Genomic DNA, 11,484 nt, shown 5'->3' on the forward strand with positions numbered 1-11,484 from the left:
GGCGGCGCCCGTGTCCGCACGCCCTGGGGTGACTTTGGCTTCGCCGCTTCTTCTTTCAGGTCGGGCCTTGGCCAGCGCTGTGGCAGGAGGCCGCGCGGCGCCGGCGTGGCGTTGGCCTTGTTGGCCTTGTTGGCGGCGTTGGCGGTGTTGGCGCTGGGCAGGAAGCAGCTGGAGCTGCTCAGCCGCAAGGTGACTTCCTCGGGTGCCAGGATCCGGGCCGGCTCCGCTCCTCCAGCCGGGAGGTGTGGCTGGCTAGGCCGGGAAGCGGCGGCGGAGAGGAGCGCGGAGCAGYGGACGCAAGGGCTGAGCTCCTGCCGGTGAGTGCGCTGGGGCTTTGCRTGCCCGAGAAGTCATGTCACCCAGGGTCCCCCCTCGGCGACAGCCGCGCTTCGGGGTCTCCTCCAGGCTGTCGGGCTCTGCGTGGAGGTGCTGACTCAGGSACAGAGCAGCGGAAAGAGGAACAGGTTAGATCTCCCTTGAGGTTCTTTACTTCAGCTGCTTTTGCAGCCGGGCTGTGCACTGCTTGGCTCCTGCGACCAACCGCGCAGGCTTCCCACAGCCTGCTTGCTAAGGGAGCTTTGTAAGCAAAAGCTAAAAATCTTCAAAGGTAGCAGCAATCATCTCTTTCTGTCTCTCGGGACACTCAAAATTAGAAACAACTTTTGAGAAGGTAGCTGCGAACGGCAGCGGTTACCGTCCTGTTGTAGCCACAGCGGTTCAGCCTTCCAGATGGGCTCAGTGTTAACCRCAGCCGTTGTGTAAGCTCTTGCAGAGAGTCAAGTGCACTCTCTTGGCTGGTTGGGCTGAAGGAGGGCTTGTTTGCTTTGGACGGAAGGACTGTCGTACTGGGAACAGGAGCGCTGGTCTGGGCTCTGCAAGGAAACCCCATGTGCCGGCTGTTCGTACTGAGAGCATGTACTGTGAGTATTGGTTGTCACCCAGCTGAGCACAAGGAGGAACAAGCCAGAGCCGATTCACTTCCTTCCCGCAGGAGAACTCAGGGGAGGGCAATGATTCCATGTTCCCGTCGTCTTACTCCCTTTGCGGAGCAAGTTTTGTAGGAGCATGAAAGAAAGCAGTGGGGTTAGCTCTCAAGYTGTGGATGCTTCGTGCATCTGCCGTGCTCGGAGAAGGAGGAACGCTACCGGGGACTCCCTGGAGCAAGGTCACGTGCRTGCTAGGACCTCTTCTGAGCTGGAGCCACCTGCTCTGCTGTCCTGCAGACATCCACTTCCCTTATCCTCTGCCAGAGCTAGATGGGCTGCAGCACAAGTGGTTYACACAAAGGGGACCAGGACGGGGGTGCTGGCTCTGCTTCCCTTCCTGAGGAAACATCAGTGAAGGCAGGGTGGAAATCCGTGTTGCAGAGCTTGGGTTGCACAGCTGAAAGGCTTTTTCCATAGTGTCCGTTGCTTGGGGCAGGGTACTGCTCTCCTTTTTACCTAACATAAAGCTGTAGTAATGGTGCTGTGGTCAGTGCTACCCTTGAAGCAGGATTTTACCCTCAGAATAATGTATAATTCCTGCTATGAGCTATRTTATATGCTTTTTATCTCTTTGCTCCATCTGAATTGGTGGGTTTTTTATTGCTGGGAAGCTATTGCTTATGGTTTTCATTTAAAGGGGTCCAATGCAGTTTGGCTGCGTAAATACTACAGCACGTATGGCTGGAAGGGACAACTTCCTGGTTTTGTAGGCAACTTCGTATAATCCAGAGAGAAATTACTGAGATTCACTTTAAAAGTAGGTTCACCATTCCCACCGTTCCCCTTGGGAAGCTGTTCCAGAATCTCACCTTACTGCTAGGAAGAAACCTTACTCTTATTTCCAGCCTAAATATATTAATGTCTAGTTCCCCTTGTCTGCCAGTGAATGTCAGGAAATACGTGAATACATACAATTTGGGAGTCAATAAATTCTTTCTGCTTCACTTGCAGAACTTTCCTGAGAACCAAAAAAACAAAACCGGCTCGAAATGGAAACAAATGCTGTTAAGCGTAAAATGTAACTAATTAACCTGGACGCTGGATGTTTGACCTGCATTCTTTGTTTTAGTGTTTGCAGGAGTCATTAGTCACTCATGCAATGGCACTTCTTGTAAAAGTTGGAGAGGTGATCATTCAGGTCTTACACGCACACCTTTTACGGTGAATTTAGTAAGCCTYGTTGTGCAAGGAGGGAGCACCCAGGAGCCAATTACTGTTGACTTTTTAGATCGTCTCTGGGCAACTTAGTGGCAGCCGAGCTCTGGATTAAGGGCGTTAGGACCCGGATGCTGTCACTACGTAAGAGCCCTGTGTATCTTTTGCTCGAGGGACTCGGATCACATTGTTGTGTGTGCAGGAACTGGACTCTCTTGGGATCTTTTGTGCTTCTTCCTGATCAGCTGCAGTATACAATGAACTATTTCTCTGACTGTAACAGCTGTCTTGTTTTTTATTCCTGTTTGTAGCTTGGCTTCTTGGAGGAGAAAGGATGGCTCAGGAGACGAATCAAACCCAGGTGCCTCTGTTGTGTACCACAGGCTGTGGATTTTATGGCAGCCCYCGGACCAATGGGATGTGCTCCGTTTGCTATAAGGAATTTCTACAGAGGCAACAGAGCAGTGACCGGATAAGCCCCCCAGGTAGAGGATTTTTGTCCAAGAAATCTATCTTAGATGGATGCCTGGATGCAAACTATGTTAAGAAGCTAGGATAGAGCATGTGCAACCTGGTATTGTCCACCAGCAGATTTACTCCCTTCTGGAAGACTCAGGTCTTTGCCTTTTCATGTAGACCCCAAGCCTCTAAATCAAATACCCAAGCCTTGGGGCTCTTCCATTCCCTGTAAGGGGATATTCTTCCCAATCCCAGCTGTTTGTGAAGCACTGTCCCAGGCAGCACCTTCCAGTAAACTGTAAAACTTCACTCGCTCTAACAACGGCCCAGATCTTTAGCTATTGCCTGCTCCTTGAGCTGTGTGGTGGTTGCTGGAGACCATGACAAACCCTTCCAAACTAGTGAAATTTTGCTTGAGAAGAATTTGGCCCTTAGGGTTTGGATAATTTTCTCATCTTAACAGGGCTGACAAGCAAAAGCAATGAAATAAAAGGTTTGGGGGTTTTGCAGCTAAACATAGCCAACACATCACTGAGCTGAGAATCAGCTATGTACACAGAAAGGATGCTCTTTCCACCATTAGCAGGATTTTCTCTTGCTGAGAGTCTGCAGATGCCCCGTGTACAGACATTGAGAAATGCCTTCTAGAGATCTTCCATGGTTTTGCTCCTGAGCAAAGGAGCTTTGCTTGAATTACCCACTTAAAATGTACGTTAGGAACACAGYTCTTCCTGACAAAGGATTAATCACAAAGGGTTTCTCTAAAGATCCTGACTTAGATCCCCAGCTGCCATAAAACAACATGTTTCTGTCGAAGCCACTGCTTTTCAGCAGCTGTGGATCTGGTCCTTATACCTTGGAGGAGTTGCAAAGTAGCACTGGATTCAAGGTAAGTTGGYACCTGCAGCACCTTTATTTATACTGCTAGGAGAACATTTATGCTGATGTGGAGTTTGTTCTGTAATGCTGAGAAGGGGAGTCAAAGAACGACCGAGGTGTCAGGGTGACTGAAGTTAGATTTTTGCCAAATGTTTAAAACCACACAGTAATGGAAGGTGCTCAGCATGTAACTCTTGTGAGTAAACACTCGTCCATCAAAACCTAGGGAACTGGACAGACCTCCATAAATGAGGCCTTCAGTTCTCAGAAAAATGAGCAGCTGGTTTCAGAAGGATGTTCTGATCCTGATACAAAGAGTCGTTCCCGATCTAATGTAAGAATAGCTGCACTGGGGCATGTTAAGGTCTATCCAGCCTGATGTCTTGTCCCTGTAGTGGCCTACTGCACAAGTTCAAAGGGCACAGTGTAAGAACAGAGGAGTTGGGAGTGATCCCAGCGTGGGTGTGCCCTCCCAGCTTCTGGCAGGCAGCAGGAGGTTCAAGGCTGCTGAAAGTGCTCAGTTCTGCTTTCGCCATGGCTGTCAAGCAGCTGAGGAACTTGCTAACATTTCTGAGAGTTCACCAAGATTGTGATCTTGTTTCCTAGCAGCCAATGGTCCCAACAACAGCCCTGTGGCTTCAGACTCAATTGCAGGGCCGTGCGCAGAGGGAGACTCCACGCCTGAGGATGTGAAAGCCAGGTAGGGGCATAGTCTGTGGGTGGATTTAATGCCCTGGGACACAATGCCCTCGTCCTTTGTATGGCCGTGGAGTTCTGTAAAACAGGATGGGTCGGAGTTCACCTGATGAGTGACCCTGGTTTTAACTGGAGGCTTGAGATGTCCTTGCTTATGATGACTGCTGTGGGGAGTTAGGTACCAGAGGGTCAGCAGTAAATTAAAATCTGTAGTAAAATAAGTGGCATCCTGGTTCTCCTAAGCCAGTGCACCTTGTTGGTGTGCCGTTTCATTAGCTGTGTTAAACTGTTCAGCTTCAACCTAGTCCTAAGGTACAGCACCTGGTGATGATCCAGTCTGGAAGCTGCAAGAGCAGAATTGGAGACCCCAGTCATGTTTGTTAGGAAGGAAGATACTCTAYTGAGCTCTACCGTTGCATTGCAGTCCTAATTCATAGCCGTTGCCCTGGCCCTGGACTTGCTTGCATGGGTCCTGTGCTATTGCTTTGGCTTTGAGATGTAACTGGGTAGAAGAGGAAGCTGAGATCATCACAAGTTCATTCCATTTATGTCTGTGGAGAACTTTGACCCCAAGTCTCAGGGGGAATTGGCCTGCTGTACTGCTGAGCTCCCTCTGAGTGTAATGAAATTAACCTTATGGGCTGAAGATCTCTCCCATATAACTGATCATCAAAAGAAAATACTTGTGCTTGCTCTGTGGTTTGTTTGTTCGTTGCAAATGCTCCCAGTGCTCAGACTCCTGTGACCCATCAGATGACGGCCATGAGCATATCCAGAGAAGAGGACAGCAATGAGACAGAAGGATTCGTTAAGACAGAAGAAGCCTCATCAGCATCTTCCTCGTCAGGTAGACCGATTGATTTGGCCTTTGTATGAGCCTAAATGACCCAAATGTAGCAAGTCTGGTTTGAGCAGTAAGTAGAATACTGGCCAGTAACTCTGGGGAAGAGTCGTTACCTACCAGCAACGAAGGTGCATCTAACAAGAGAGCTAAGGAGAAAACAGTTTGCCTGTTTCTGAAATAGGGAGGAGAGAAAATGCTCTGCCTGAGGGCAGGCCAATGGAGATTGCTCTGTGGGCTGAGAACTGAGTAGCTGCCAGCCCTCGACTATCTGGCAGCAGGATAATCTTCCATGACGCCTATCTTTGTTAATGGCAGAAAGCCCGGAGCATCCCACAGCCTGCAGCATGGCTGTTGTTGGCTGTGCGCTGCAGTACTGTGCCATCTCTCTCGAGGGATGAGTGGAGCTGGATCCAGCGTAGTCTCGGGAGAGGAGCTGGGACTCCCAAGCTCCGTCTGTGACAGTGCCRAGTGGCTTGCGTGGCGGCTGCTGGCCCGCCTGGTGTCCTGTGGGATCTGAGGCGTACCTGCCCCTTGGAGGGAGGCGTTGACATCATCATTTTGTTTGCAAAGTGGATCCCGTGAAGTGACAGAGGAGTACAGGTGTCGTTGCCAAGCAGGGCACGTCCTCCAGTTGATCGGTTGCAGGGTGAGACTTGGTGTTGCAGTGGAGTTGTAACCAAGTGACGCTGTGCGTTGGAGACCCCCTCTCCTAGTTGTAACTCAGTTTGCTTGTGTACAAACCTAAAAAACCAGGGTGGTTAATTGCTAAAGAGCAGGCTTCAGTCACTGACTTGACTGTGAGGTTGGGGTTTGGTAACCACTTGCCTGCGAGCCCAGGAGACAACTTACAACAGGCAGGTGGGAGCGACTGTCTGGTGAAAGAGAGACTTGCAAGAGCCTGCTGCTCTCTTCTGATTGCCTGCGGGTTTTCTAGAAAGTTGTTCAGGGTCAGATCCACAAAGCTGTTTCTACATCTGACTTTTAGTCTCCGTAGCCTGATTTTCAGAGCGGTGTGCATTGCAGGTGTGTATCTTCTGGCAGTTGGGGCCCCTTTCTCCTGTTGACTTCTCTAACCTGCTAAGCATCCGTGACCTTTAACAATCTGGCTTTCGGAGCTCAGTTTTCCTTCTGGTAGATTAGAGACAGCGATGAGTATCTGCGTAAAGCATTCTGAGACCTACATATGAGGAACACTTACATAAGAGTCAACAAAAATAATTACTAGTACCTTCTTATAAGGGGCTAACTTTACAAAGATTAACTCCAGGCTCAGATGTGCAATTGAGTTGCTGTACAGCAGCCAAGCTGTAGTGACTATCCAGATGCATGCTTAACCGCTGACAAGCGCCAGGTAATTCTACTTAGCGTCACGTTACCTTACGTATGCCGTAGTTAAACCTTACTAACTCCTTGGTTTTTCTGAGCCTTGCACTTAGGGAATTGAAACAGAGAATGTGAGGCTGTGCGAGGTGTAGATCTCTATCTGTGGAACAAGACAAATCTCATACCTTGGTGTGATGTGTTCAGGTTGTTAACGTTGGGGGCTAGGACGGTGTGCTGCTATGTGCACATGCAGGTGTCTGGCATGGACTCAGAATCAGTAGGGCCTCAAGCAGCTATTGGAATAAAACTAATATGTTGCTTAACTTATCAAGAAGGATAACAAAGCTCTTGTCTCTGTTTCAGGTACCCTCCTTGAAATATCCCAGAACACAGCCGAGGACAAGATGGCTTCAGAAAAAATGAAGCAGAAGAAGAACCGCTGCTTCACTTGCCGGAAGAAGATAGGGTTAACTGGTAAGATCCTAACTGTGGTGAAAATTGCCTGCAGTCTAAGTAGTTTGGTTTCGTAGCCCTGCAAACAGATTGCCTGGTGTTGTGATACTACCTGGATTCACGGGGTTGGCATGGGTCAGTGTTTGGAGGCACCCCTCCAAAGAATACCTTGCTTCTGCAAGAAATGCTGCTCCGGCAAGGTGGGAGGTGAGACTCTGATCTTCGAACAGTCCTGCCCGAGGCAGTAACACGGGGAATTTGATGCTCATCATCAGTTTCCCTGCCAGCCCTTGTATTCAAAATTGCAGCGCTGGACGGAGCAGTGCCTCTTGGGTTACTTCTGCTGCTTGGCAAAAGGTGTTTGTAGAAGCGAAGGCAGCAAAGAACACGCTGTTGAGCTAATTCTGCTCCTGTTGAAGTCAGTGGTAAAACTTTCGTGATAGTGGTGTGAACTAAGTTAGACCAAAACTGAAAATCCCACTCCAAGGCTCGTTCCCTTTGTTAAAGTTGCTTGACTTCTGCCATTAACTTTGTGAGAGCAGGATCGGACTCTCAGTGTTGAGCCTGTAGCGCTGAAGAGTGAGAGGTGATGAGACAGTGTGTCAGGTGACTGGTGTCAACGAGAAAAGTGGCCCTGGAAAGGAAGTTCATGAAGCAGTTAACCTGGCTCTGTTTTGTTAATAAAAACATCATCCCCCTATATTGACTCTGGCGTTTAGTTTTTCCCTGGAAAAAGTTAACCCTAGAGCTGTGCAGGTCACACTGTTCTAGCAGAGCGCTCTCCTCTTTAGCCTACTTAGCGCATTCAGCAGCCAGCAATTGCACATGTGTTTCTGTTTCATCTGTATAAGCTTTTTTGGCAGAGTGCAGCCCACAAGCTTTGTCCAGCACGGCACTGTGCAGACCAAGCTTGCCTGGAGATTTTAGGGCACTGTTATAGAGTAAATGCAGGTGGATAAGCCTGGAATGGCAGGGAAGGCAGGGTACTCTGCACCCGGCCTTCGGCCCTGTAGGCAGGACTGTTTTCTTTGGGTGCTTCTTAAGAGCTTAAAGCAAAAAATCTCCTCTTTAGGAATCAACTTGCAAACAGCTCCCATGACTTCAGAGCATTTAGGATAAGCTGCCTTTTCCCAGATGGGTAAATTGGCACCTCACAGCAATGTGTTCGCAGCCTTTACAGCCTGTAGATGTTATAGGAAAGAGCATGATCCACTGCGGGTGAGATGGAGAGCCAATCTGCGATCCTGCAGCAAATCCCTTTCCTTCTCCGTGTCTCAGTTTCCCCGGGTTTTGTGATAATGGTCGCACTTAACAGCATCGTTTCCAAGGGAAGTGATTAAATTATGCATTTCTGAGGCCCTAGAAGCTTGAAAGTGATACTAATGAGGTGAAGGTTTTGCTGCCTGCCGCCTTATTGCTGCTTGGTCAACTTTCTAATCGCTGCTGTCGTGATGCCTTGGGAGCCAGGCTGGCTTGGAGGGCTTAGCTCCAGCTCGGGCTACCTGCTTGCTGCTGCCAGAACCTGGGGAGCCTGGTCTGGGTTAGAAATCTCTTGCTCTGTCGTCTCCAGCGATCGCATGTCCTTATCTCTAGGGAATGTGGAGAACAGCTGCTCTCTCGAGCTTTTCCCACTGCTGTGACAGCTGGGCCTGCTGCAGAGAACACGCGCACTCGTGACAGTTTCCCTGAGAGCAGCTAAGCCAGAAGAAACCTAAGAGCTACCCCAAATCTTCCCCCCTACTCAAAGACGCACTTCCACCCATCCCGGCCAGCGGGCCCCTCTCACTAGTCTGATCTTCTCTCTCTGCATTAGTGGGGTTTCATGGCTCTGCCGCCTTCCCGTGCTGCTGGACAGAGATTAACGTGGCTTCATCTCTTTGCCGTTCTTCCCTTAGGCTTCGACTGCCGCTGTGGGAACCTGTTCTGTGCCGTTCACCGGTACTCAGACATGCACGGCTGCCCGTACGACTATAAGGCAGAAGCAGCTGAGAAGATCCGTAAGGAGAACCCCATCATCGTAGCTGAGAAGATCCAAAAGTTGTGAAGGAGGCTGAGCAGCTAGAACTACAGCCACGTGGCCTGGTGCTCTTCCCCTTCCTCCCAGCCTTCCTCCTCTTCCTCCCAACCCCATCAATGGCCTGATGGAGTCTCCAGCAGCAGACATGAATCTACATACGGAGATTGGAGGGTCCTCACACCTCTTTGGCAGAGACTTGGGGTTCCTTCTCTCCCTTCCTGTCTGTCCTACAGCTGCTGCTCAGTTGATCCATTTTTGACCAACTTCCAAAAGGAAAAGGGATTGTCACTGCTCCACCCGCCGCCAGTGCTAAGACCTTTGGACTTGTCTTCCGGCAGGGCGGTTTGCACAGCGCGGGCGCAGGGCTCCACCAGGCAGCCTGTCCGTTCAGCCTGCGGCTCCGAGTTCTGCGCACCTCCCGGGACTAGCAGCTAGCATCCGCGAGCTGTCTCCATACTTTGTTCCCTCTGCCCCGTTGTCCGTTCRTGGCGGACGTAGAAACGGGAGCTGAGGAGTCCCGGCGGCGAGTCTACCCTCTGCTCCGCTTGAGGTGTCCGATCTCGGATGCAGGAAGGAGGATTCGGTCATTTTAACGCCCCAAATACCCCCCCGCTTCCCTTTGAGAAGCTGTTGGTGAAGCAGTTGGATCATTGAGCAGCAGAGTACTGACGCAGTAAAGTGACTTTGTGGCTCGCGGCAGCGCAGACACGCTCCAGCCACGAGTCAGAACCTTTCAGCAAGTACCACTCCGTGCCTCCTGCCTCTCGGAGCCGGCCTGTGGGGCCTGCTCCTTCCAAGGACTTGGCTGGCCTGAGGGACACCCTTGCCCCAGCCTTCTGCGGGCTCCGAACGCTCCTCCCTCGCCCCCTACGGAACTGCTGGCCCCTTCCTGAGCGAGGCTGGGTGCAACACGGCTCCAACAGCCTCTTCTCTCCCCTTAACTCTACCTTCTGCCTTATGATTCTTTCCGATCAGGGTTGTGCACAAGGCTTAGACCATCTAACCTTTCCTGCACCCGTGCGAGTCTTGCAGAGCCGTCTCCTCCGCAGCAGACCTTGCCGATAKTCAGTGAGAGTCCTTCTTTCCTGTGAGCGTGTTTACTCTGAAAGCTCACTCAACCGCCTTGCCCTCCCACCTCGCTGCTCGTCCCTGCGGGAAGAGAGGCAGGGCCGGGTCCCCGGGGGACGTGGAAGTCTCCGAAAGGCACACGGAGGACCCTGGGAAACACCGAAAGGTGCCTGGAGGGCTCTGGGGCTGTCCAGAAGGAAAACGGAGGAGTCTGGCGCTCACCGAAAGGCACACCGAGGCTCCTGGGGTGCCCTGAGAGTCAAGCGGGGGCTCTGGGGTTCACAAAAAGGCGCATAGAGAGTCTGGGGCTCTTCTGTCTCGCTCCCAACCCTAAGCCTAGCTTCTGGTCACGGGCTGAGCCTTGGAGAAACCTTGGGAAAAACCTTCTAGCAGCCCCTTGGCAGTCCCACACCAGCAGGAGCTCTAGGCTTCAGGTCTCGCCTAACCTTCGACATTGGCCTTGGCTGAGCCCCAAAAAGGTCTCAGGGAGAAACCTTTTCGCAGGGCTTGGGTCTCCCCCTCTGCCRCCCCCCGGGACCACGTCGGCCACGGCTTTTCCTGGAGGACTTTTTTTCCAGGCTGTTCATCCTGGGATGCTACAAAGCCGAGAGCCGGGCCAGCGAGGCTGCGATGGCTCCGTCTCACAAGCGAAGAAATCCAGATGGGTCCCAGGAGGAAACAGCAGCCTCTGCCCCACTTTTAGCCATCCCACGTGTTTTCAGCGTTTCCTTCCATATCAACTCGTATCCCGGCTGCAGAGAGCTGTTAAATGCACCGGGCCAAACCATGAGCTGGTGGAAACGGGTGCAAAAAGTTTGCAGACTCGTGGGGAAGGGACGGGGAAGCAACTCGCTGCTGCGGACGGGATGGGAGAGCCCGGATGCCGAAAGGCAGCCAGCTGCTCCTCTTTCGCTTTTATTTTTCTTAGGATGAAACCAGATCTGTAAATATTAATATATTCTAGTTTGCTTGGATGCTGTGGATGGTTCTTTACGTGCATGGATGATTCCTGGACTGATGCCGGCCTTCAGGGCATGGATAAGGGGGATTTTCTGCCCTAAATGCCCCTCTCGTTCCCTCACTCGCTGCAAGCGCTCCCAGTTTCCTCCTCAAACCGCAAAGCCCTGCTCAAACCCCGCGCAGCCAGGCGAACCCAGGCGTCCTGGCTGCACCTTGCTTTGGCCATGGCATGCTCCGTGCCTCAGTTTCCCCACTGCTATTAGGGGAACCTTGGGGGTGAGCTGGCCCGGAGGTGACTCGTCCCCCTGTGTCCTGCAGGGTCCCCACGCTGCAGCCCCTGGCACGCAGCAAACAAGGGTGACGGCTGCAGGGAAGCAACTGTGCAGCCTTGGGCACATGCCAGCCCTGCAGGGAGGAACGCCGCAGCCCTGCAGCGTGCACGGCCTGCGAGTGGCAGGGGAGCGGGGGGACTGCGGCCTTGCAGCACGCCCTGCCTGTGAGGTGGGGAGGGGGTGCATCGCAGCCCCCCGGCAGCATGCACAGCCTGTAAGGGAGGGGCAAGGGGTGCATTGCAGGGCAGGGAGAGGATGCGCTGCAGCCCCCTGAGGAGCATGCAGGGTCTGCAAGGGCAGGGAGGGGGTGCA

General features: G+C 52.0%; 1 protein-coding gene across 3 annotated transcripts; it reads left to right on the plus strand.

Annotated features, from left to right (window-relative positions):
- The first annotated feature begins 125 nt into the window (after nucleotides 1-125).
- Nucleotides 126-10,854, plus strand: LOC112971276 (AN1-type zinc finger protein 5-like). Of its 3 annotated transcripts, none has more exons than XM_026076509.1 (6): nucleotides 126-317; nucleotides 2,453-2,626; nucleotides 4,086-4,179; nucleotides 4,904-5,022; nucleotides 6,706-6,816; nucleotides 8,691-10,854. In XM_026076509.1, the coding sequence occupies exons 2-6, from the start codon at nucleotides 2,476-2,478 to the stop codon at nucleotides 8,837-8,839; spliced, it is 624 nt and encodes a 207-aa protein (XP_025932294.1). In that variant the 5' UTR covers nucleotides 126-317; nucleotides 2,453-2,475; the 3' UTR covers nucleotides 8,840-10,854. The 3 variants fall into 3 exon arrangements, with proteins under 3 accessions (XP_025932294.1, XP_025932296.1, XP_025932295.1); XM_026076511.1 differs by having other exon boundaries at nucleotides 4,089-4,179; XM_026076510.1 differs by lacking the exon at nucleotides 126-317 and adding an exon at nucleotides 397-464.
- The last annotated feature ends 630 nt before the right edge of the window (nucleotides 10,855-11,484 follow it).

The sequence above is a fragment of the Apteryx rowi genome, unplaced genomic scaffold (assembly GCF_003343035.1).
Source record: "Apteryx rowi isolate R43461 unplaced genomic scaffold, aptRow1 scaffold_433, whole genome shotgun sequence".
NCBI lineage: Eukaryota > Metazoa > Chordata > Aves > Apterygiformes > Apterygidae > Apteryx > Apteryx rowi.